This window comes from Pseudophryne corroboree, chromosome 6 (assembly GCF_028390025.1).
Source record: "Pseudophryne corroboree isolate aPseCor3 chromosome 6, aPseCor3.hap2, whole genome shotgun sequence".
NCBI lineage: Eukaryota > Metazoa > Chordata > Amphibia > Anura > Myobatrachidae > Pseudophryne > Pseudophryne corroboree.
Window position 1 is genome coordinate 330,891,493 of NC_086449.1, and position 25,464 is coordinate 330,916,956.

The following is a 25,464-nucleotide window of genomic DNA, read 5'->3' on the forward strand; positions in this document are numbered from 1 at the left end:
TGACAGTACACGGGGGGTGACACAGTGACAGAACGTGGGGGGGTGTCACGATGACAGAACACGGGGGTGACAGGACACAGTGACAGAACACGGGAGGTGACACGGTAACAACACAGCAGGGTGACTTAGTGACAGAACACGGGGGTGACACGGTGACAGAACCGGGAGGGTAACGCAGTGACAGAACACTGGGGGGTGACACGTTGACAGTACACGGGGGGTGACACGGTCACAGAACATCGGGGGGGGTGACACGGTAACAGAACACGGAGGGGCTGGCTCAGTGGCATAACACAGGGGTGACACAATGACAGAACGTGGGGGGGTGTCACGGTGACAGAACACGGGGGTGACAGGACACGGTGACCGAACACGGTAGGTGACACGGTAACAACACGGGGGGGTGACTTAGTGACAGAACATGGGGGGTGACACGGGGAAAGAATCGGGGGGGGGGGGGGGTTTGGGGGTGGTACAGCGAGTGTTAAAGAACTCCCCCCTAACCCAAAAACAGTCTGACGCCACTGCCCGCACACACAAACATATACACAGACACTAACACACACTCTCTCATATACACACACACACACACACACACACACACACACTGAAATACACTTTCTTTCCCTCACTTTTTCCATTAACTTACTGATCTGTGTCTGGCTGGCAGTGGCAGAAAGGATGGATCTGTAGCAGTGGCTTATGTCCCGAGTAGCCCCGCCCCTCATCGTCGCATAGCTCTGCCCCCTTTTAGTCTGATCGCTGCCTTTGTCACTGGGGACTCTGGAGGCGGGAGAAGGAGGATGAGTGTGTCAGGCGCCGTGCAGCAGCAGCAGGGGAGACGGGCGCCGGCAGCTTGGAGGTACTGCAGAGCAATGACAAGCAGCTCAGTCGGTCGGGCCGCTTGTCATTGCACGCTGGTGTGAAGCAGTGGGCCGGGCAAGATCGGTTTGCGGGCCGCATCCGGCCCGCGGGCCGTATTTTGCCCACCCCTACTCTAGAAGGTGAGCACTCTGTAACCACCACAGGAGAGATACCCTGGCCCTGGGGGACAGGGTGATCAGCTGATGAATCTGTAGATGTGACCCAGACCATTTGTCTAGTGTGTCCCATTGGAAAGTCCTCGCATGGAAGCTGCCGAAGGGAATGGCCTCGTAAGATGCCACCATCTTCCCCAGGACCCGAGTGCAGTGATGCACTGACACCTGTTTTGGCTTCAATAGGTTCCTGACCAGAGTCATGAGTTCCTGGGCCTTTTCTATCGTAAGATAAACCCTTTTCTGGTCCGTATCCAGAATCATGCCTAAAAAGGTCAGACGAGTCGTAGGAACCAGTCTAAAAAGAAAATAGAACACAAACTGTGCGCCACAACAGAGCAGCCCAAGAAAATAAGTGGTAGAGAAAGTGTCACCCACACTTTAAATGGACAAATAGAAAGGGTTACCACCCTGATTCTCAGGCGCTTTCAAAAGAACCCAGTGGTGTTCAATCTCTCAAAACACTCCACCTTTTAAAATGAAAAAAGCACCAACATAGCGTAATATTGTTACGACAATTGATTTAGATGTATATAAGGGGAAGCCCAGACTCATACCAGAAATGGTGGTCTACCGTAGTAGACAATTGCGCATAATGGGGGCGGATCACCATCCGTGCTTTCTATGGTTCTTATCGATATCCTCCTTATTACATCAACCGTTTCGATAATGGGACGTTATCTTTTTCAAGGTGTGACACCTTGAAAAAGATAACGTCCAGTTATCGAAACGCGTTGGTAGAGGTAGCAGGGGATACGTGGAGCTCTCACCTGGCCGTTTATGACGACTCCTGGGGACGCCTGGTTTCATATAACAAACGCTGTTGTCTACTATTATTGGTAGACCATTTCGTCTGGTGAGAACCCATCTGTCAAAGGGGTTTTATTGTATGTTGTATGTGGGAATAAATTTTAAATGGTATAACGCTATTTGAGATCCATTTTATCCACATGTACTGCGGTTGATGTAATAAGGAGGATATCGATAAGAACCATAGAAAGCACGGATGGTGATCCGCCCCCATTATGCGCAATTGTCTACTACGGTAGACCACCATTTCTGGTACGAGTCTGGGCTTCCCCTTATATGCATCTAAATCAATTGTCATAACAATATTACGCTATGTTGGTGCTTTTTTCATTTTAAAAGGTGGAATATTTTCCAAGTGTTTTGAGAGATTGAACACCACTGGGTTCTTTTGAAAGCGCCTGAGAATCAGGGTGGTAACCATTTCTATGAGTCGTAGGAACCAACTGTGACTTCGGGATATTGAGAATCCAGCCGTGTTGCTGTAACACCTTCAGTGAAAGTGACACGCTGTTCATCAACTGCTCTCGTGATCTCGCTTTTATGAGGAGATCGTCCAAGTACGGGATAATTGTGACACCCTGCTTGCGCAGGAGCACCATCATTTCCGCCATTACCTTGGTGAAAATCCTCGGGGCCGTGGAAAGCCCAAACGGCAACGTCTGAAATTGGTAATGACAATCCTGTACCGCAAATCTCAGGTACGCCTGATGAGGTGGATATATGGGAAAATGAAGGTATGCATCCTTTATGTCCAGGGATACCATAAAATCCCCCCCCTTCTAGGCTGGCGATGACCGCTCTGAGCGATTCCATCTTGAACTTGAACCTTTTCAAGTATAGGTTCAGGGATTTTAAATTTAAAATGGGTCTGACCGAACCGTCCGGTTTCGGGACTACAAACAGGGTTGAGTAATATCCCCTCCCTTGTTGAAGTAGGGGAACTTTGACCACCACCTGTTGAAGATACAATTTGTGAATTGCATTTAACACTATCTCCCTTTCCTGGGGAGAAGCCGGTAGGGCCGATTTGAAAAATCGGCGAGGAGGCACCTCTTCGAATTCTAGCTTGTAACCCTGGGAAACAATTTCTATTGCCCAGGGATCCACCTGCGAGTGAACCCAGATGTGGCTGAAAACTCGAAGACGTGCCCCCACTGGGGCGGACTCCCTTAGCGGAGCCCCAGCGTCATGCGGTGGCTTTAGTAGAGGCCGGGGAGGACTTCTGTTCCTGGGAACTAGCTGTGTTTTGCAGCTTTTTTCCTCTGCCCTTTCCTCTGGCAAGAAAGGACGCACCTCGTACTCTCTTGTTTCTCTGTGACCGAAAGGACTGCATTTGATAATGTGGCGCTTTCTTAGGTTGTGAGGGAATATAAGGCAAAAAATTTGATTTACCTGCCGTAGCTGTGGAGACCAGGTCCGAGAGACCTTCCCCAAACAACAATTCCTCAACCCTGTAAGGTAAAACCTCCATATGCCTCTTTGAGTCGGCATCACCTGTCCATTGCCGGGTCCATAGGACTCATCTAGCAGAAATCGAAATAGCATTTACTCTAGAACCCAGTAGACCAATGTCTCTTTGAGCATCTCTCATATATAAGACAGCATCTTTAATATGTCCTAGGGTCAATAAAATGGTATCCTTATCCAGGGTATCAATCTCCGTCAATAAGGTATCTGTCCACGCTATTACAGCGCTACAAACCCAAGCCGACGCTATCGCCGGTCTGAGTAAGGTACCAGAATGTGCATAAATGGACTTCAAGGTAACCTCCTGCTTGCGATCAGCAGGATCCCTGAGGGTAGCCGTATCTTGGGATGGCAGCGCTACCTTTTTGGATAGGCGGCTCAACGCTTTGTCCACCTTAGGGGAGGATTCCCACCGTATCCTGTCCTTTGCCGGGAAAGCATACGCCATAAGAATCCTTATGGGAATCTGCAGTTTCTTGTCTGGAGATTCCCACGCTTTTTCACATAACTCATTCAGCTCATGAGAGGGGGGAAAGGTTACCTCAGCTTTCTTTCCCTTAAACATGTGTACCCTCGTGTCAGGGACAGAGGGGTCATCAGTGATATGCAGTACATCCTTTATTGCAATAATCATATATCGAATACTTTTAGCCAATTTTGGCTGTAACTTTGCATCATCGTAGTCGACACTGGAGTCAGAATCCGTGTCGGTATCAGTGTCTACTATTTGGGATAGTGGGTGCTTTTGAGACCCCGAAGGTCCCTGCGACATAGGGACAGGCAGGTGTTGACTTCCTGCCTGTTCCCTAGCCTCAGCTTTGTCCAATCTTTTGTGCAATAAATTCACATTAGCACTTAAAACATTCCACATATCCATCCAGTCAGGTGTCGGCGTTGTCGACGGAGACACCACATTCATTTGCTCCACCTCCTCCCTAGGAGAGCCTTCTACCTCAGACATGTCGACACACGCGTACCGACACACCACACACTCTGGGAATCCTCTTATCTGAAGACCGTTCCCCCACAAGGCCCTTTGGAGAGACAGAGAGAGAGTATGCCAGCACACACCCAGCGCCAATGACCCAGGTAAAACACACAATATGTTTACCCAGATAGCGCTGTAATCATGTATTTTGCGCCAAATTATGTGCCGCCCCCCCCCCCCCTTCTTTAAAACCCTCTTTCACCGTGTAAGCAGGGGAGAGTCCGGGGAGCTTCCTCTCAGCGCTGTGCTGTGGAGAAAATGGCGCCTGTGAGTGCTGATGAACAAGCTCCGCCCTCTCAGTGTCTGCCTGTGTGTGTCTGTGTGGGAGCACAGATCTGAAGTCTTCTGCCGCCTCTGAAGTCTTCTTTCTTCTCATACTCACCTGGCTTCTATCTTCCGGCTCTGCGAGGACGGCGGCGCGGCTCTCGGACGGAGAGGGTGAGACCTGCGTACCGATCCCTCTGGAGCTAATGGTGTCCAGTAGCCTAAGAAACAGAGCCTAACATTAAAGTAGGTCTGTTTCTCTCCCCTCAGTCCCTCGATGCAGGGAGTCTGTTGCCAGCAGGCTCCCTGAAAATTAAAAAAAAACCTAACAAAATACTTTATTTTCAGGAAACTCAGGAGAGCTCCCTGTAATGCACCCAGTCTCCTCTGGGCACAGTAATAAACTTAGGTCTGGAAGAGGGGCATAGAGGGAGGAGCCAGAGCACACCCATACCTAAAGTTCTTTCTTAAAGTGCCCATGTCTCCTGCGGAGCCCGTCTATCCCCATGGTCCTTACGGAGTCCCCAGCATCCTCTAGGACGTAAGAGAAAGAGCAATTTAAACGTGCTTGGGATAGGCATATGAATATCCTTAATTCTTTGTAAGGTTGAAAAAGGGTTGAGATTACCGTACTAAAGGATAAAAAAGGGGTAGACTAAATGTGCCACGTGGTTCTTATATGCCGTCAGACTCTGTTTCTATGTCTTACTTTAAACATCTTTCTCTCTTGATGAATTTTGCAATCACTCTGTTTTATTTCCAGGTGGCTGGGCTCTGAAGATGAAGGATCTGAAACTTTTGCAGATCATAGGCAAAGGAGAATTTGGAGGTACTCAAAAGGGAAATGTTGACTTCTACTTTTATTAAAAGAATAAGGAATGTACAGAGTCTTGATTTGAAGCGAGCTCCAGTATCTACTATCTTTACCCTGCAGGAAAAACAGGAATGCCCCCTTAGTTGTACACTTATCTCCAATTCTGATTAGCTTCTGCAACATAAAGGCAGACTGTTATGTAATAGTTGTAGGGTCTTTAAGTAATGGGCCTGGATACAAGAGGTTCTTCAGTCTGTTAAAATAAAACACAAAGAACATAGCAGTATATATAATAAAATGTATTCGAAATGTATATTTTGAAATTAGTAAATTAATTGGTGGCTTGGCATATATTCACTCTTACAAGCGGGTACTTTGGATATACAGTATGTACAGACATTAGGAAGTTCATGTTATAAATCAGAAGTTAATATCCTGCATTAAGTGGTTACTCTCTCTCTTAAATGAACAAAAGCCTGTATTCCATACATTGATGAGCCAAATACAATTTCCAAATTAAATGTAGTGTTTACATGTAACTAAATGCATCTATCATATTCTTTCACTTGTCTTCATAAGACTATCACGCTAAAAGGGAGGCGCTTCTACATCTAAACAGGCATATGGTGACTGCTTTTTTATATATATATATATATATATATATATATATATATATATATATATGAGACATATTTCTGTTTTATCCTCTTCACTGATTCCATTTCTCTCAGCTGCCTTATGTTTCTTTTGGGATTTTTATTGCAGTTTATCAGAAACAAAAGAAATACTTCTCTTGAGTCATTGCTGTAATGTTATAGGGTCAAATATACTAGAGAATAAAAAATGATTAATGATCCAAGGATTTAGATTATTTTCTGCAAACTTATATACAGAAGTGTCCTCATATATCTGTCTTCAATACGCCACACAGAGTGAGCTGCCAGGTCCCATGCAACTTCACTACCATCGGGCGTCTTATTTTGCAGAAAATGCGTCCTTCGTCACAGCATCAACAAATCTAAAACAAGTAGTTCAATGAGTTGGATGTAACTATCAACATATTAAAAACAATTAGCAGCTTAGCAGCTCTTCTAACACACCCATGAGGTGGCTGGCCAGTGTAATTTTTTTTTTTTTTTTGGCGGGGGTGGGGGGGTCACAAGTAGCCCTAATCCCCAGCTTTCCTTCTGTTCAGTTTTATAATCACTTTTACATTGCGAGATGGGTTTAAAGTTTTCCTTCTGTTATCAATGTTTCTATTCCAATGATCTTGGGTACACAATATTTTTTGTCTTCCCACCTCCATTTCTGTTATTAGGTGGGTTAGGTATTTTAGTTCATTGATTTATTGTTATTTCTGTCAGTTATACAGGTTGAGTATCCCATATCCAAAATGCTTGGGACCATAAGTATTTTGGATATCGGATTTTTCCGTATTTTTTAATAATTGCATACCATAATGAGATATCATGTCGATGGGACCCAAGTCTAAACACATAATGTATTTATGTTTCATATATACCTTATACACACAGCCTGAAGGTTATTTTAGCCAATATTTTTAATAAGTTTGTGCATTAAACAAAGTTTGTGTACATACACGCAATTCATTTATGTTTCATAAACACCTTATGCCAGTGGTTCCCAAACTGTGTGCCGTGGCACCCTGGGGTGCCGCGGGACACTTGCAGGGGTGCCTCGGGTTGGTGGTCCAGAACCAATTCAAAATATTTATTATCCATGTAATAGGAAAAACTAGTACTTGTGGCTGCCAGTCATAAAATATGTGGACAAACAGAACAAATCTTGTCCCTCACCACATAACTGAACCTAAGTATGACATATAAACATAATTTACTTAATTTCATATTTTTTATAAGTTTCCCAATTAGAAACTTTTGGACTAGGGGTGCCATGATAAAAATTCTGATACTCTAGGGCGCCGTGATTCAAAAAAGTTTGGGAACCACTGCCTTATGCACACAGCCTGAAGACCATATAATACAATATTTTTAATAACTTTGTGTATTAAACAAACTTTGTGTACATTGAGCCATCAGAAAACAAAGGTTTCACTATCTCACTCAAAAAAATTTTTTGGAATATTTGGATATGGGATACTCAACCTGTAATAGGCTCATTAAAGTTTTCAAGTTTTCATCCAAAGCGATCCAGTGGAAGGCCCAGAACGAGTTTCTGCCCAGTGCACACCAGCGGGACTCACCGTCCCCGTCCCCCCCCCTTCCCCTCCCCACTTAAAACCTGGCCAGGATCTAACTGGACCACCTCACGTTGACGGTTTCATCCCAATCGGTTGAAGGGTGCCTGAATGTATAACTGGACAATCAACCAGACCAATGGATTTTTATATATTTTAAGATTATTCTAAAAATGATCCTTCTGTATGACACAGATTTATTTTAAAGTTGTACTTTCACTTAAAGAATGCAATTGTCGTGAGATTTGTCATTTTGACGCTATGTTGTGTTGTCGCGAGGTCTCCTTCTGTCAGTCAAACAATTGTTTACAACCAAAAAAAGTTTTCAGTATATGTTGCTATCTCGCGTTGTCGCTATGTGGTCTAATAGCTTAATTTTTCGATACTGAATGATTTGGCAGCTTCACTTTCAGAGCTGTAGAATATATGTGCGTACGTACAAACAAACTTATTCTTATTTATTTATTTATTTATATATATATATATATATATATATATATATATATATATATATATATATATACAATATGATTCGTGTTACTCATGTTTTTATTGATATTATATGTTCTTTCAGATGTCATGTTGGGAGAATATAGGGGATCTAAGGTAGCTGTGAAATGTATTAAGAATGATGCGACGGCACAAGCCTTTGTTGCGGAGGCCTTAGTAATGACGTGAGTATAAGGGTCTTTTTGTATAGGGGGAGAAAGTTTTTCTTTGCTGTTTAGAGTATGTGTAGCTGAAAATCCAGGACATGTAACTTTCACTTTTTTGAAATGCAGTGATATGTCAGGGCATGTACCTATCACCTCCTTCTAATAGAGCTATCAAGCTACACACAATTCACCATGCTAAATATAAAATACCTGGACACGGAGCATTTCTACTGAAATCCTCTTAATACAAAAAACATTAAGGGCATGATTCATTTCATTTGGCAGCTGTCACTAGTGGGTGTCTGACTGAGCAATTCAGCTGTTGATCTGTTCATGTGCAAGTGCCGCACAAGAGCACCTTTCTGTTTGCAGCCTCCTGATGTAGTGAGAAGAAATGTGTAAAAACTCTGGTGTTTGGACGTCCTAACCAGGACAGTAGACGTGTTTAGCCCTATACACAGCTAATCCCAGTCTATTTGGGCTAAATAATTATTGGCTGCCCTTTTTAATTGAATTGCTCCATCAGGTGCTCAATAATTATAGCTGTCCATAAAACACTTCAATTCCCCACTAAGACTTTACTGACCTTTTTAAAACACACAGTATTCTACATAATTCTCACTAGTTCCTAATATACACACACACACAGCCAAGTAGGCGTTTGTATGGCTAAGTTAGTCTTCTGTAGTGAACTGTCTGGTGTTAAAGCTAAGTGATATGTTTGGCTCAAACCTAGCACTCCGTGTTATGCCAAGAACAATGTCCCTACAGTGATTTATGGTAGTGGGAACATTATCCTATGTGTAAGCTTCTCTGCTTCAGAGACTGGAAAATGTGTCAAAACAGAGGACAAAAATGTTGTTGTCCATCCACCTTACTATTCTCAAGCACTGAAAGCAAAGTAGGCACAAATAGACTCACAGGAGTAATCTCAGCTAAAGGTGCTTCTACCAAGTATTACAACAAATGAGGGGAATTTGGAATTAATAATTCAGGCCGCAAAATGGGTGCCTCAGCTGTGTGTAGGGGACAGGGTTGCTTTAAGTGACTTGTACATATCACTTACTCCTAATACATAGGTATCAGAATACCTAAGTGCATGGGGTTTACTCATAATATCCAAGTTCATTTACTACTTGTCTTCACATTTTATTTGTTGATATTGCGCTTGCTTCTTAATTAGTCTGTATCTGTTAGCTGTATTAGATATTATAGCCCTTCATTCTCTGTTATCTTACTGTAGTTAGAAATATACATACATGTTGTATTTTCAGGCAACTGCGACACAAGAATCTGGTTCAGTTACTGGGAGTGATTGTTGAAGACAAGAGCAGCCTCTTTATCGTCACAGAGTTCATGGCAAAGGTGACTATATCCTATCTATCACACTGCGCTAAACGTGGTAGCTTGAGATGAAATACAACTTAACGCCATTTATTCTTATTCTCCTATTATGTATGTTAGTTTTAAAGTCTTGATTTTAAGGAACATATTTTGGTAAACTACAATGTCATAACAGTAATCTGGTCCTTCCTGGTGATAATCCAGCAATACCACTCTGACAGGGGTTTGTCATTCTTTGCTTCCTAGGGCAGCTTAGTGGACTATCTAAGGTCTAGGGGAAGATCGGTGCTGGGAGGTGAATGTTTATTGAAGTTCTCTTTGTAAGTATCCCAAAACTAACAGAATTAATGGCTATTTTACTTGTAAAGTTGATATGAACAGGTGTTCAGTCTTATTGTAACTATAAAGAGTGTGCGCATCTTGAGACAAACTGCATTTACCACTTATGTTACAGTTCTACTTATGAAGCACTATAGAAGATAGGGGTAGCTGACTTTGGGTGGGTATTGGGTTGTTCAGGATGAAAGCAGTGCCTTAGGATGTTTTACCCTGTCTGTTCAGTGACACACAGCTGCATATCTGTTTTACACATTGTAAAGTGTTATTGTACTGGTCGTTCTTCAGCAGTTATTTTACAGGTCATACAAGTGTACCACTTATTTTACTGAATCATTTATCTCTGTAACAGTCTTTGTGTCTGCTTAACCACATAAGGTGCACTGGGATCAGTTTAATTTGCCGGCTATCGGGACGCCAACGATCAGGCTACTGACACCGGAATACCGGCGCTACAGGGCTATTCCTACTCGTGGATGTCCATGACACCCATAGAGTGGGAATAGAGCCTGTTGCGAGCGCAGAGAGCCACCGAGCCTGCCAAGGGGACTCTTTGCGCTCGCCCCGCTGCAGGCATACTGGCGGCAGGGATGCCGCTGCCGGTATATTGACAACTGGCATCTGGCCGCCAGTAAATTATACTAAATATGGTGCACTAATATGAAAAGAGTGGGGGTAACACCTAAACATAATGGCTGATGGGCTAGGCAACATATAACCATATAATATTCATGGTAGACAATGTTCTCTTTCCCAGAGATGTTTCAGAAGGTATGGAGTATTTAGAAGACAATAATTTTGTGCACAGAGATTTAGCAGCACGCAATGTGTTAGTCTCCGAGGAGAACATTGCCAAGGTCAGTGACTTTGGACTCACCAAGGAGGCCTCTGCAACACAAGACACCAGCAAACTACCTGTCAAGTGGACAGCACCTGAGGCATTGCGGGAGAAGGCAAGTATAAAATGTTACACACACATGCATGAATGCCAAGTGTATCTTCCTACAGTTGCTTCAGTTATCTCTGCTTCACGATTTAATGGAGAGGATTATGCCAGGAGTTGTATGTGGGGAGACTCGGATATTTAGTTTAGTATATTGTAGGCATTATAGTCTGTATTACAGGATTATTATTATTTTTTTTTTTTTTTCAAATAACTGGCTCAATAGATCATAAATTTGTATATAGAAGACATAGGGCCCGATTCAGCATGGAACGCAGGTACGATGCGTTCACATGCTGGGGCCTTTTGAAGTGTGTGCAAGCGCAGAAGCCGCACTACACGTGCGCACACTGAGATGCTACGGCATCTCATATCTGCGAACGCCTCTGCCTGATTGGCAGGGGCGGGAGGGGGTGTAGCGGCAGCGTTTAAGGGGTGTTGGGGGGGTGGGCGCGGTCCAGGCAACGCAGGCATGTCCAGACCGTTTGCGCGTTGGGCCGCGGCAACTGTGTGACGTCACGTGTACAGGGCCCGGCATGCGGGTGGACTTGTCCTTTGCTAGACGTCCCCCACATGTCAGAGTAATGGATTGTAGATGTGTGATTTTTCGCACATCTACAATCCATGCTGAATTAGGGCCATAGTAATTCTGTAGTGTAGTACATTACAACTAGACCATACAGTCTATCCACACTCCAGTGAGAGGGGTGCCACAGGTTGATGGTCCAGGGACACTTGCAGGGGTGCCATGGATTGGTTGTCCAGGGACAAAATCAATTCATTTATGATCATTGTGATAGGCTAAACCAGTGATTGTAGATGCCAATAATAGAATATATGGACAAATACTGTCCGCTACCACATAACTTAACCTAAGGAAGACAGGATAAACCCAATTTTCTTACTTGAATCATTTTTTCAGAATTGATCTATAAGAAATTTTAGCCTAGGGGTGCCGCAAAGTGAATGAATGCTGATACTTTAGGGCACCATGATTCAAGAAGGTTTGGGAATCACTGTCGCCAAAGAAGTCTGAGAAGGAGATAAAGTGGTTTTAATAAACCATAATCACAATACTTTCCCTAAATTTAGTAGAACTTAGAACTCTTCAAACCATGTATAAAACTGTTTAAGAAACTCTGATGAAAATGGTAAATTAAATGTTTGTAAATGTATTTATTAATCGTACATGTGGAAAAAATGTCAGAAGAATAGGCAGCCAAACGATTTGGTTTAACTTGCAGTGCATTCCCAATTAACAAAACTAAAGAGAACATACTGCAAGAAGAAACTGTTGGAAAGGAAAAAGGCGCCCAACAAAGAGAGGATTGTGTTGTGATAACAATTCTTTCTTACGGACCAGCTTGTTATCTGCAAAGACGACTGGAACAAAACTTACCTACCTGTAGTTCAGTTTTCAGAATGTTCCTCCAAAAATAGAATTTAAGCTGTTTTTTTTCTAGCAACTGTCTGTGGTTGCTATGGGCAACAGCAGTAGTAGATCAGGTTTCATTAAATGCACCCACTATCTTGGAGTGTTAAACCTCTCTAAATACAACTACATTAATTTTATTTTACAGCTTTTTTCAACAAAGTCTGACGTGTGGAGTTTTGGAATTCTGCTATGGGAAATATACTCTTTTGGGCGAGTGCCTTATCCACGCATTGTAAGTATGTTGATCACAGCATGAGGTGTTTAGACAGTAGGTACTATAAATGGTAATTCTGTCCTGAAGTACAGTTGCCTGCAAAATGGGAAATGTAAATATGTATAGGAGACGTATATGGAACGATCAGGTACTACTGACGTCCAGTATTGTTATTGTTGGTGTCTGTATAATTAGGATCTCATCCAGTTGTAGCAGAATTAAGGAATGATCTGTATATCCACCTGTACATACAACCAGGAGTATTTTTGTGACCGTGTCGGAGGTCATGTAGTTTATAACAGTCATTCATATAATTAGTTGTGCACATGGTGAGTGACGATGTTGCTCTGTTGAATGTAAGTAAACTTGTATAATATGTGTAGTTTCAACTTGATGTATAAATAAATACTGAAGTGATACCACCATGAAAGTTCTAAGGGGCGAATTCAGATCTTATTGCTGCTGTGCGAAAACGCACAGCGGACGATCAGAGCCGAACTGCACATGCTTATGCACCGCACTGTGCCGGCGCATTGCACAGCTGCAACAGGCATCAGCGCCCTGCGATGGATCTATTCGCACGGGCATTTCCAAGGAGATTGACAGGAAGAGGCCGTGTGTTGGTGGCAACTGACCGTTTTCAGGGAGTGTCCGTAAAAATGCAGGCAGGCTCAAGCGTTTTCAGGGAGGGTGTCTGACGTCGGCTTCGGTCCCGAACAGCCTGTTCTCATCACACTGGAAGAGTAAGACCAGGGCTGCGCAGAGACTGCACAAAATCAGTTTGCGCAGCTCTGCTACGTAAGCTTGCGAGCGGGGCCTTCCTACCTCTATGACTATTTGTTATTACCCAGTTTTGTGTTATCATTGTTATTTCCAATTGTAAAGCGCATATATAAGAAACTGTTAATAAATAAATGCGATCGCACACTTGTCCAGCGATCAGATCTGAATTACCCCCTTGGGCATTATTCAGAGTTGTTAGCAAAACCAAAAACGTTAGCAATTGGGCAAAACCATGTTGCACTTCAGGTGGGGCAGGTGTAACATGTGCAGAGGGATTTAGATTTGGGAGCGGTATGTTCAAACTGAAATCTAAATTGCAATGAAAAAATAAAGCCGCCAGTATTTACCCTGCACAGAAACAAAATAACCCACACACATTTAAATCTCTCTGCACATGTTACTGTACGCCTACCCCACCTGCAGTGCAACATGGTTATAACCATTAGTATGCTTTTTTGGTTTGCTATCAACTCTAAATAATCCCCTAAATGTGTTCATATGTAAGGACTTGTGTAATTATGGTCTTTGCTGACTGAGAGGTGTGAAGAATTCTTGCATTCAGAATATGGCAGGAGTGGTGTTCATCAGGAACTATATAGCTGTTCTGCATGCACTTACCTAAACATGGTGGTACTGTTGTTACAAGCAGGTCCTCTTGGCCAAGTTTACAACTAAATCCTGGGCAGTGGTCTTTAGTAAAAGAAAGCACAGGAACTGTACTACATCTGCTGGTCAGGACAGAGGGGCATGATGTAGACAATACATGAGTCCATGGCTCTCATTCCGAGTTGTTTGCTCGCTAGCTGCTTTTAGCAGCAGTGCAAACGCTAGGCCGCCGCCCTCTGGAAGTGTATCTTAGCTTAGCAGAATAGCGAACGAAAGATTAGCAGAACTGCTACTAAATAATTCCTTGCAGTTTCTGAGTAGCTCCAGACCTACTCCTAGATTGCGATCACCTCGGTCGGTTCCTGGTTTGACATCACAAACACGCCCTGCGTTCGTCCAGCCACTCGCCCGTTTCTCCAGCCACTCCTGCGTTTTTACTTGGTACGCCTGCGTTTTTTAGCACACTCCCTGAAGTTGCCGCCCAGAAACACCCACATCCTGTCAATTACCCTACGTTCACTCGAGCGATGAAAAAAAAAAAAAAACGTCGCTAGAGCTTGTGTAAATCTACTAAGTTTTGTGTTAAGTTACTAAGCGCATGTGTGCTGCGTACCATGCGCATTTTCCACATAATCGCTGCGTTGCGAAAAACGGCAACGAGCGAACAACTCGGAATGACCATTTGCCATTTTTCGCAACGCAGCGATTAGGTGGAAAATGCGCATGGTACACAGCACGCATGCGCTTAGTAATTTAACACAAAATTTAGTAGATTTACACAAGCTCAAGCAACGTTTTTAGTGCATGATACTGGTGGTGGTTGTTTTTAATTGGTACAAAATTCAACTGGTAAATAGGTTTACATCGGCTATAATACACGTGTAACTCCTAACAGGTTAGGTACTTTGGTAAAGAGTGATTTAAAACAATGTTATATATTTTACTATGGTAAGAAGAAAATTGGTCTTTGGTGCTGTTGTATTGACTGGGAGTCGCTTTGCTCTGGCATCACAACTTAATAACAGGATCTTAGATGTATTAACACAAATGTCTTCCACACACGCATCTGTACGTCAGGAATAAAGTAAATTCCAGTCTGTTCATAAATAGTCAATGTCATTTTATTTTAATGCCTATTACTGCTCAATAGTGTTTGTAAAAGTTATCTTTATTATGGCTTCTTATTTGTAGTAATTTGTTTCCTAGGCCCTAAAAGATGTAGTACCTCGCGTGGAGAAAGGATACAAGATGGATTCTCCGGATGGTTGCTCACCTGTAGTGTATGAGGTGATGAAGCAGTGTTGGAATCTGGACCCCAACCAACGACCATCCTTTAGGAAACTACGAGAACAGCTAGAGCATATCAAAGCCAACGAGCTGTTCCAGTGAGACGGGGACAAAAGCAAGGGGGCCGCCTGTCTTAACAGAGCCAGATAGAGAGTGACTCAACCATATCAGATATGGGCACAAACATGACTCTTGTGTACACAGTAAATACATATTTGGCTCTCCAAAATCCCCTACCTTGCACTACCTACCAACCTCTTTCCCAGAAACAGAAGACAGAGCCCTGTTGGCCTGTAGAAGGATGCTGAAGTTCTTATACATGGTTTTGTTTTCACATCTCACGTAGACTCCTGCCGCCTCCTGCGCCTCGTGAACGTGAGCCATGAGTGGAAATCATGAGGCACTTGGGCAAACATTAGGGGCTTGGTGACCTGGAAAAGGATTACATTGCCAACCTCCAGAAGAAATGGAGACCAAATCATAAATCATTCTAAAGCTCTTTTTGTTTTTTTGTTTTTTATAGAGAGGTTACACAGAAAAAATGATCAGAGAACAGGGAATTCATTGCTTCATACAATCAGCAATGGGTACTTTTGAAATAATTGTAGTCAATAATGCAAATAAGGATGCATGTTTCGGACCAGGGACATCTCTTCTGTTTCTCCTCTGCCTTATTTAATAGGTAAATATAAATTGAATAAACTGACATACTGGGCTAAGAAGAGACCTTTGCTGGGAAGAAACTATGGGTGGTGTCACCGTTCCTGATGGCTTCTCTCTGTCACAGACCTTGCCGCTACATGTAATCTCTCCAAATTCAGAATGTACCAACCCCGTAAAATATTCTGTATTGTAATCCTTGATCTCTACATACCAACTGTGATAAACCTGTGCAACATGTGTTGGGTGCTGACATTTCGCTAGCAAAAGTAAACCACTCTATTAACATTTCAGATGAGGCAGGTGCTAGCACTTGCTCAACAAGTCACCTGCTACAGTTTTATGGTTCAGGGAACCTACTCACTGCCGGAACAGGTAGCAACACATTTCTCTGCATCTAACATATACAAAATAGTCTCTCTTATTTTCCGTAGCCCTCAGTCAGCTTTGTCTTTCCCTTGTCTTTCTCTGAATTCATCCTCTAATGAAGAGGGATCATTGTCAAAGCAGGAATTTTGCAGCAAAATTATTGGCAGGATCCAATAATTTTTATTTTATTTGTATTTTTTTTTTCGGTGGGGGGGAGGGTCATGGTCCAGCATCACTTTTTAAGAAAGTGAACAAGTTACAATCCTGTTGTCACTTTGGACATGTGCATAGCCATTTGAAAAAAAAAAAAAAAAAAAAAGGATAATAATAAACTTGTTTAATTTGCCTGATTCATCATTAATCCCATTTCTCCAAACCTGCTGTGAAATGTATTGTTAAAGTACCGCCTACTGTACTCATTTAAAATCCATTTTTTACCTATATAATTGTAATGGGAGAATTGGCTGTGCCTATCTGAACTCAGATTTAATAATCAGCTAATAATGCATTGCAGTATTTCACAATGAAACATTTCAGATCTCCAGAGCAGATTGGCTGCTACTGCAGCTTTCTAGTAGAGCCATTCCAACTCTTGTGTAGGGCTTGCAATAACTACTGCCCATGCTGGTTGTCAAGCCCTTCTATGTCCAGTTAATGTTACAAATTGATCTTCGGTTATGTGATCATTTAGAATTTTTAGGCTTGCTCAGGGAAGAGATATATCTAATCCAAAAGCTGCAGTTACTTTTTGCAGGTTATGGCAACATACAGTAGCAGACTTTATTCAGAGCCTGCTGTCTCCCCCTCCCCATATACTCATGTTTGTTATATTGTCGGTTTGGTTCATGGCGACCATTCTGCCAACTATGAGCTCTCTGTATGGCATCTGGCATTTACGGCATTTTAATCTTTTGACCTAAACAGAAAATTATTTCCTCCTATTTAATTGAAATGTAAGCCCAGGTTTAAATGTACAAATACATGATTAAAGAATACGCGTTCACACCCATTATGAATAATATCAGAATGGTGGTATTTTTGGTACCTTAGGCTACCTTTCTGGGTGCCCCCAACAGCAGAAAACACACCCCATGCTTGTAACAGTGTATCTCTTAACCAATGCTTTATTTTGTAATTTTGGTATAGTGGAAGTGCTCTTGATTTTCAGGTCCAGAGAATGGTATATTATAATAATTCTGGAGATTGGCAGGAAAGTGGAAGTTCTGAAAGTGAAAGGAGCATCATTTTGGCAAGGGGAGGGGGGGGGGGGGGGGGGGGGAGTCCTCTTAACTTGACATCTGTCAACATCCGTCTAATTTGTGTGCTTGTGTTTTGTTTATAATTTGCCATATGTTTTGTGGGGAGAGTGTAGGAGGGTCCATTTTGTTAAATATATATAAAACAAAATTTATTTACATTTTTTGTTACAAATCACAAAGATTATCTGTCTGCCTTTTACAGTTAGAGAAGGTGTTTTACTGAAGTACGAATCTTATTTTTATTGTATATGAAAACAAAAATGGTTTCAGGGAGGATGGGTGGAATAAATATACAATCACGCTGGAAAGGAGGACTATCTCAGATTTATTCTTGTGGAAATTGTGTGCATGCCGTCTTGTCTTAATTTCCAAAGGCCTTTCCTTTCTTTATTCCTGTCCAGTGCTTTAAACACTTGTATATGCTGCATTTGGTGGGATTAAAATGTAATAAACCATTCCATATGGGAGTCTTTTATTGTCTAATTGCTTGCTCGTACGCACACAGTAATGTAGCTTGTGCAGTCTAGTTAATATTTGGTTGGGTGTGCCTGTGTTGGAGTGCCTTCATAAATATTAATTATGTTTGTGCAACATTTCACTTGTTGAGTAGGAAGAAGAAAAAAAAGAATGATGGCATACAACACACATCTTTCATCTCCGTTCTTTCAGCCGCTGTACTACAGTATAACACTTTATGCATATACTATGCATACATTTATTGTTAATCTGTGTGTATGGCAGGAAAATTACCAAGTGTATACTTCATAGAACAAATAAATATGAAGCTTTTTTTTTTTTTAAACTGGATACTAACCTTTAAAACACATGGTGGTACACTATTTAAAGGTATGTTCTTACATTTGCTTAAGGAGTGAGACTACATTGTCATTTAATATGCTGCCGACACACAACCCTATCTATTATTATAACCTAATTGCCTGATCTGATAGCGTGTGTGACGGTCGATGTGATTCTCCTTCATTTACAGTGTTCTCTATGTTCAACTGGAAGGTTTACAGGTGTATGCTGTATGAATTTTACTTGTTGCTCATATGAAACACTTGACTTTGAATTCAGTCCTTTTGCACTGATCAACAACTGCAATATGGAATTGATTGGAGTGTATTTGCAGGTTTATTGATTAGCATGAGCACTTCAGATCTCTTCACCTAGCATATTACGACACCACTGTCCAGACGCGAGTTATTTCAAGTATGTTTCTTAAAAAGTCTTTATTTTTCATAGTAACAAAGTACAAATCAAATAGCTATAAACAAAATGGTGACATTTGTAAATAGGATAATGTCAAAGTACCAGTTGTGATGTCATTGAAGAAGATAGATGTATATAACAAAATATAATAAAATTTGCATGAGAATGTAGAATCCACAATGAGAACAGTGCAGAACATAAATATCCAAACATTGTAACTAATATAAACAAAAAAATGTGAGCGAAGAGATAGTTAAAAGGGGGTGAAACAAAAGGGCAATAGGACAGTGTCACAGCACCACGCCCCTGCCTGCGTTCAGATACGCCAACCTGATGCAGGTGGGCGGGCACGACGTGGCTTTTACTAAAGCTGTCATGAAGAGTATTGGAATAGCGCTCTTGCATTCACTAGACACATCACACTTACAAAATCCACAGTTATTTCACACATGTAGCATTGCCTCTGCAGACACGTGAATTCATAGAGCACAGAGATAATGCTGATAGATTTTTAGGATGTATTGAGAAAATACCTCCAGGGTTAATTACAAAGAAAATGGGTAAATAAACAAGACATACATTTATGGAATGCACAGGTTGACTTCAAATAAACAAAAAGGAATAAGAATCATGAGACTAAATTGTCTTACTCTGAGGTTTAGGGGATCTGTGTGGGGGAGACCACAGGAGCCAAAAGACCGGGACCACTCATAGCACAAAGTTACTCCCTTGTAGAGTGAACACTGGATTCAGTTAAAACAGGATTATTTATCTGTCCCAGCAACTACTCACGACACACACACACACTCTTGTGGATTTTAACCTTTCCAAAACCAGAATTAATTGTTTGTACTTAGTTATCTGAAGGGTTTTCTTGTCAGACCAGCAGGTACATTTACTTACTTGCTTCATTCAGTTTGAAGCCTAAGATCTGGGTGCCCATGATACATTATATAGACAAAAGTGTTTGGCCACACCTTTAAATTATTGAATTCTGGTGTTTCAATCATTCCTGTTGCCACAGGTGTATAAAATCAAGCACCTAGCCATGCAGTCTCCATTTGCAAACAATTGTGATACAAAATGGGTTGCTCAGCGACTTTAAGTGTGGTACTGTGATAGGATGCCATGTTTGCAATAAAATGGTTAATGAAATTTCATCCCTGCTGGATATTCCATGGTCAACTGTAAGTGATATTAGAAAGTGGAAACGTTTATTAACAATAGCAACTCAGCCACGAAGTGGAGAATCACAGTGCACGGTCAACAACTGCTAAAGGGCATTGTGGGTAAAAGTCACCAACACTGCTGATTCCATAGCTGAAGAGTTCTGGACTTCTACTGGCATTAATTTAAGCACAAAAACTGTGGAGTGTTATAGGGGGAAAAATATAGCCTACAAAAACAAACAATTAGAGTGATATATAGTGATAAAATAACTTATACAGTTATGCCCTGAAGCAACCCATCCACAGTTATTCAGGGGGCCCTACGCTCCCAAAAATCACCCCACAACTGACATACTTTATCAATTTATAGGTCTTAATTGTGCCTTATTCAATATGCAGTCAGAAAATGCTAGGATACCTACTTAAAATCATCAGGGACAGGTGGGGAGGGGTGCTACTCTAGACTAAAGGAGCCTTATACCTTCATGTGTACATATAAATACACAATACTGGATACATAGGAATGGACTAAATTCTGCACACCCTAACTACATGTGATGAGAGATGCTTTATATAGTACGTCAGTTGGGTTATTTTTGGGGCTCTACACACCCTAGACTTGAACCCTTGGAATGTTAGGGACTTAGCCGATGAGATTACCTGGACGTGGTAGGTAGGCCCATAACCGTGGCCATTATTATGCTAAAGACCTATTTATTGCAAAATGTGTTTAATTGTAATAAGTAATGTTTGAATAGTGCACCTGCATCTCTTTTCATATTGGTTGATCATGCAGAAAAATACTATTTTCATGGAAACCTTTCTTAATTTGAGATTTAAATTCAGAAAGAAGGGTGTCAAAGAAACTCATATTGAAAATTTTTTTTTCCAGTTTTCAGAGCTTTACGTAGAGAAGTTTCCACCCAATCTATCTTAAAGACCAAAAAATATTTGGGAACATATTAAGAGGGGAGGGGTGTTACATATTCATTGTTGGTGGATACATTTTTTTTTTACCTTCTATGGATATAAAGAGCAATAACTTTTTGCTGCCAGGAGAGACCCTAGTGGTTGTATGAAGGTGTCCAAAGGCTCTCCATACCTGTATATTTCAAGTATTTCTCTAGCATTCATGAGGGATATTGGGAAAATCTAGTACGATGGGGGTATAGACTGGGTCCAAAGGAACCAGTGCACTTTACATTTCTTCAACTGGGTGTGCTGGCTCCTACCCTCTATACCCCCCTCCCACAGGCAGTTTAGAAGAAAGTGCCCTCAGGAGAGAGAGAGAGAGTTTTCTTCATTTTCTTTTAAACTTTTATTATTTTCGGTATTCTGTCTGGGCAACCGCATACCTGCACCGTGGGAGTTAGGGGGGATGGTCACCGGACTTACGAGGTGCAGAGCCGTTTCACCGCTGCAGGGCCACCGTCCTGAGGGGTTGTTGTTCAGCGGGGCACTGTGCCTTGGCTGCCGCAGCACGCCCCTCCCCCCTAACGCTGCCTGAAGGTGACATCAGCTATGAGTATAAACCACTAAAGGGGTCCTCCGGTTCAAAGTGCGGCTGACCACAGGCACTGCGTACGGGACCGTCCCGGGGGGTTCCGCTACGATCCCCCGCATGGAAAATGGCACAAACGCTTGACTAACACTACTTGTGAGGTTTTGAGCCAAAACGGAGACTTTGCCAGTATAATAACATTAGGTATCTCCGGCGCCATTGGAGAGGGCGGAGCTACCTCAGAGCGGGACCTGAGGCATTTCGGCGCCTTCCTCTGCTTACTGCAGCCACAGACAGCACACAGCGCTTCCTGATCCTCAGCCACGCTGGATATCTGGTACAGGGTGTAGCAAAGGGGGAGAGCCGCTTGTGTACACTATATACATCCTATTTAGGATAGAAATTGTTAGTGTTTACAGTATTATAGTGAGCTGACAGCCTCGCTGGGGCTGTGCAGCTCAGGGTGTGCTGGTGTCCTCGCTCTGTGTCTCCTCTCACATACAGTAGGGCAGGCTTGCGATATCACTGTCTATGTGTATGTTGTGCTTACGGTGAAACGGGTAAACAAACTGCAGTGTATGTCACAACAGATCCTCTCCATTATCTACTGATTCTGTTTTATCTGAACATGCGGGTCCACAGAAGCATGGGTTACCTGCTCTACTCTTTGATACAGATGAGGGTTTACAGGAGGTTGGGGATGATCTGGATCCTGTTACTGGGGATCCTGATTCTGTTCAGGGTATTGAACCTCTAATTCTGGCTATACTGGACATGTTAAAGCTCCCTCTAGAGGGGATGCGGTCAAGATGCCGCCGGCCGGAATCCCGGCGGTCGAAATACCGACGCCGGAATCCCGACCACCACAATCCCGACATATTCTCCCTCCATGGGTGTCCACGACACCCATAGAGGGAGAATATAATAGTGCGCTCGCCACCCCTGTCGGGATTGTGTGGTCGGGTTTCCGGCCGGTGGCATTTAGTACTGATCCCCTCTAGAGGATGGTGCATAACAGCAGTCGTTTTTCTTTGTACTAAACAAGCCTAATGTCACTTTCCCTGATTCTACAGTTAGATGACCTATTCAAACAAGCCTCGAAAAATCCAGACAAAAAATTCCAAGTGTCCAAAAAGTTTTGCGCACTTTCCCATTTGCTCCTGAAGGTAGAAAATTTTGGGAGGAACCCCCTGGGGTGGATGTATCAGTCTCTCGCCTGTCTAAGAAGTCGGTACTGCCTGCCCCGGGCTCCTTTACCATGGAGGATCCTGGGGATAGGAAGATAGAAACTACCCTAAAGTCTATAAACACAGCAGCCGGTATATCACAAAGATCGGTCATTGCGGGTCGCTGGATGACCCATGCCATTCATTCCTGGGCCACTCAGATTCAGGGGGGCCTGTCGGGAGATCTGCCCTTACTCACTATGGTGACCCTCCTAAAACACATTCAGGACACTACACGTGTTCTCTGCGATTCACTCAAGGAGATGGGGAACATTAATGCTCGGACTTCTGCCATGACTGTCGGCGCGCAGGGGCTTGTGGTTGCGTCAGTGGATTGTGGACGCAGAATCCAAATGTAGTGTGGAATACCTCCCCTTTTCTGGGGAATGGCTTTTTGGGTTGAATCGGATACCTGGATTTCCAAAGTTACTGCTGGGAAATCCACGTTTCTCCCCTCTGGGGCCCCGCCGGGGAGACGCTCCAATCTGTCGCCGTCTGTCCAGTCCTTTCGATCTCGCATATATCGATCTAAGGCCTAAGGTGCTTCCAATGCGACTAGAGGCACCAGAGGTAAGTCCAGAAAACCTGCAAGCACCAGTTTCCAGGAACAGTCCACCGGTTCTGCTTCCGCTAAGGCCTCAACATGACTGTGCCTACCCCCCCTGAGGGGATCTCAAGGTGGGAGCTCATCTGAGTCACTTCAGCTGTGTCTGGGAGACCTGCCAGGATTACTGGGTCAGAGATCTCTTTTCTCAGGGCTACACGCTGGAGTACGACTGTACCGGTGTTCCAGTACCACTACCGCAACGTGGTGCCGAAACCGGATGGTTCGGTCAGACCCATTTTGAATCAAAAATCCATGCATCCTTACTTGAAGGTGTTCAAGATGGAATCCCTGCGAGCAGTGACTGCGAGCCTGGAAGAACAGGAATTTATGGTCTCCTTGGATATCAAGGACACCTATCTCCATATTCCATTTTTGTCGCCTCTTTAGGCGTTCCTGCAGTTTGCCATACTGGACAATCACTTCCAGTTCCAGGCACTACCCTTCGGCCTGTCCACAGCACCAAGGGTATTCACGAAGGTGATGGCGGAGATGATGTTCCAGGTCCAGGGGGTCAATGTGGTTCCTTATCTGGACGATCTTCTGATAAAGGCACAATCCAGGGAGCTTTTGTTGCTCCATAGCGACCGCACCATCCATCTTCTGTCAGACCATGGGTGGATCCTCAACTTACAGAAGTCCCACCTGGAGCCAACTCGGAGGCTCCTGTTCCTGGCAATGTTGCTGGATACTGTGGCACAGAAGGTGTTTCAATCAGAGGACAAGGCGAAAACACTTCAGGAGCTGGTCCGCATGGTGCTCCGACCTACTTGAGTGTCCGTTCATCTTTGCATACGAGTGTTGGGAAAGATGGTTGCCTCATACAAGGCGATCCAGTATGGGAGGTTCCATGCCAGAACATTTCAGTTGGATCTCCTGAGCAAGTGGTCCGGATCGCACCTACAGATGCACCGGATGATTTGGCAGTCACCTCAGGCCAGGATTTCCCTCCTGTGGTGGCTACAGTCCTCCAATCTCCTGCAAAGCCGGAGTTTTGGGATTCAGGATTGGACCCTCCTCACGACGGATGCGAGTCTACGGGGATGGGGAGCTGTCACCCAGGGGCGCAGTTCTAGGGCAGTTGGTCATCCCACGAAGCCCTCCTTCCGATTAACATTCTGGAACTTTGGGCGATCTACAATGCCCTGCTTCAGTCCTCTCCTCTGCTCAAGGATCACGCGATCCAGGTACAGTCGGACAACGCCATGGCTGTGTCATATATCAATCGACAAGGAGGGACAAAAAGCAGAGCCTGCATGCGAGAGGTGTCAAAAATACTCCTCTGAGCGGAAAGAAATGCAAGAGCAATGTCAGCAATCTTCATTCCGGGTGTGGACAACTGGGAAGCGGACTTCCTGAGTCGTCACAATCTCCACCCGGGGTGTGGGGGCTCCACCAACTGGTGTTTCAGCAGATCATCGATCGGTGGGGTTGCCCACAAATAGACATGATGGCTTCTCGTCTCAACAAGAAACTTCCCTGGTATTGCTCGGGATCCAAGGACCCTCGGGCGAGGGCAGTGGATGTACTGGCGTCGCCTTGGCCTTACGGGCTGGTCTACCTGTTTCCTCCGATTCCATTGCTCCCAAGGGTGCTCAAGCGAATCTGGAATCAAAGAGTCCAGGCAATTCTGATTGCCCCAGATTGGCCTCAGAGGGCGTGGTATGCGGATCTTCTGGACTTGTCCGTCGAAGACCCTTGCCCTCTACCACTAAGAAGTGATCTTCTTCAACAAGGACCGTTTGTCTACCCGGACTTACGGCGACTTCGTTTGATGACATGGAGGTTGAGCGGAACATCCTAGCTCACAAGGGCCTTTCCAAGAAGGTTATTGCCACCATGATTCAGGCCAGGAAACCTGTGACGTCAAAACACTATCATCATATCTGGAGGAGATATGTCTCTTGGTGCGAGCAACGCATGTATCCAACTGCTGAGTTTCACTTGGGACGTTTCTTACATTTCCTGCAGGCTGGTGTGGATAAGGGCTTACGTCTGGGTTCCATTAAGGTCCAGATTTCAGCCCTCTCCATTTTCTTCCAGAAGAAATTGTCAGTGTTGCCTGGAGTTCAGACCTTCTTGCAAGAGGTGCTACACATCCAACCTCCTTTTGTGCCGCCTATGGCACCCTGGGATCTGAATGTGGTAGTGGATTTTCTACAGTCCTCCTGGTTTGAACCTCTGATGATGGTGGAAGACAAGTACCTCACGTGGAAGGTGGTGATGTTACTGGCCCTGGCTTCTGCTCGTCGTGTCTCAGAA

The 25,464-nt window shown here is 43.6% G+C and overlaps 1 protein-coding gene across 1 annotated transcript in view; it reads left to right on the forward strand.

The window, feature by feature from the left end:
* The window catches only part of CSK (C-terminal Src kinase), a 171,486-nt gene extending 153,986 nt beyond the window's left edge, over window positions 1-17,500 (forward strand). Inside the window, exons 7-13 of the mRNA XM_063926375.1 lie at window positions 5,330-5,395; window positions 8,173-8,272; window positions 9,529-9,619; window positions 9,845-9,918; window positions 10,692-10,887; window positions 12,458-12,544; window positions 15,122-17,500. Of these exons, the coding sequence (XP_063782445.1) occupies window positions 5,330-5,395; window positions 8,173-8,272; window positions 9,529-9,619; window positions 9,845-9,918; window positions 10,692-10,887; window positions 12,458-12,544; window positions 15,122-15,304 (797 nt within the window). The 3' untranslated portion in view covers window positions 15,305-17,500. The remainder of the gene's footprint in view (window positions 1-5,329; window positions 5,396-8,172; window positions 8,273-9,528; window positions 9,620-9,844; window positions 9,919-10,691; window positions 10,888-12,457; window positions 12,545-15,121) is intronic.
* Window positions 17,501-25,464: the final 7,964 nt, after the last annotated feature.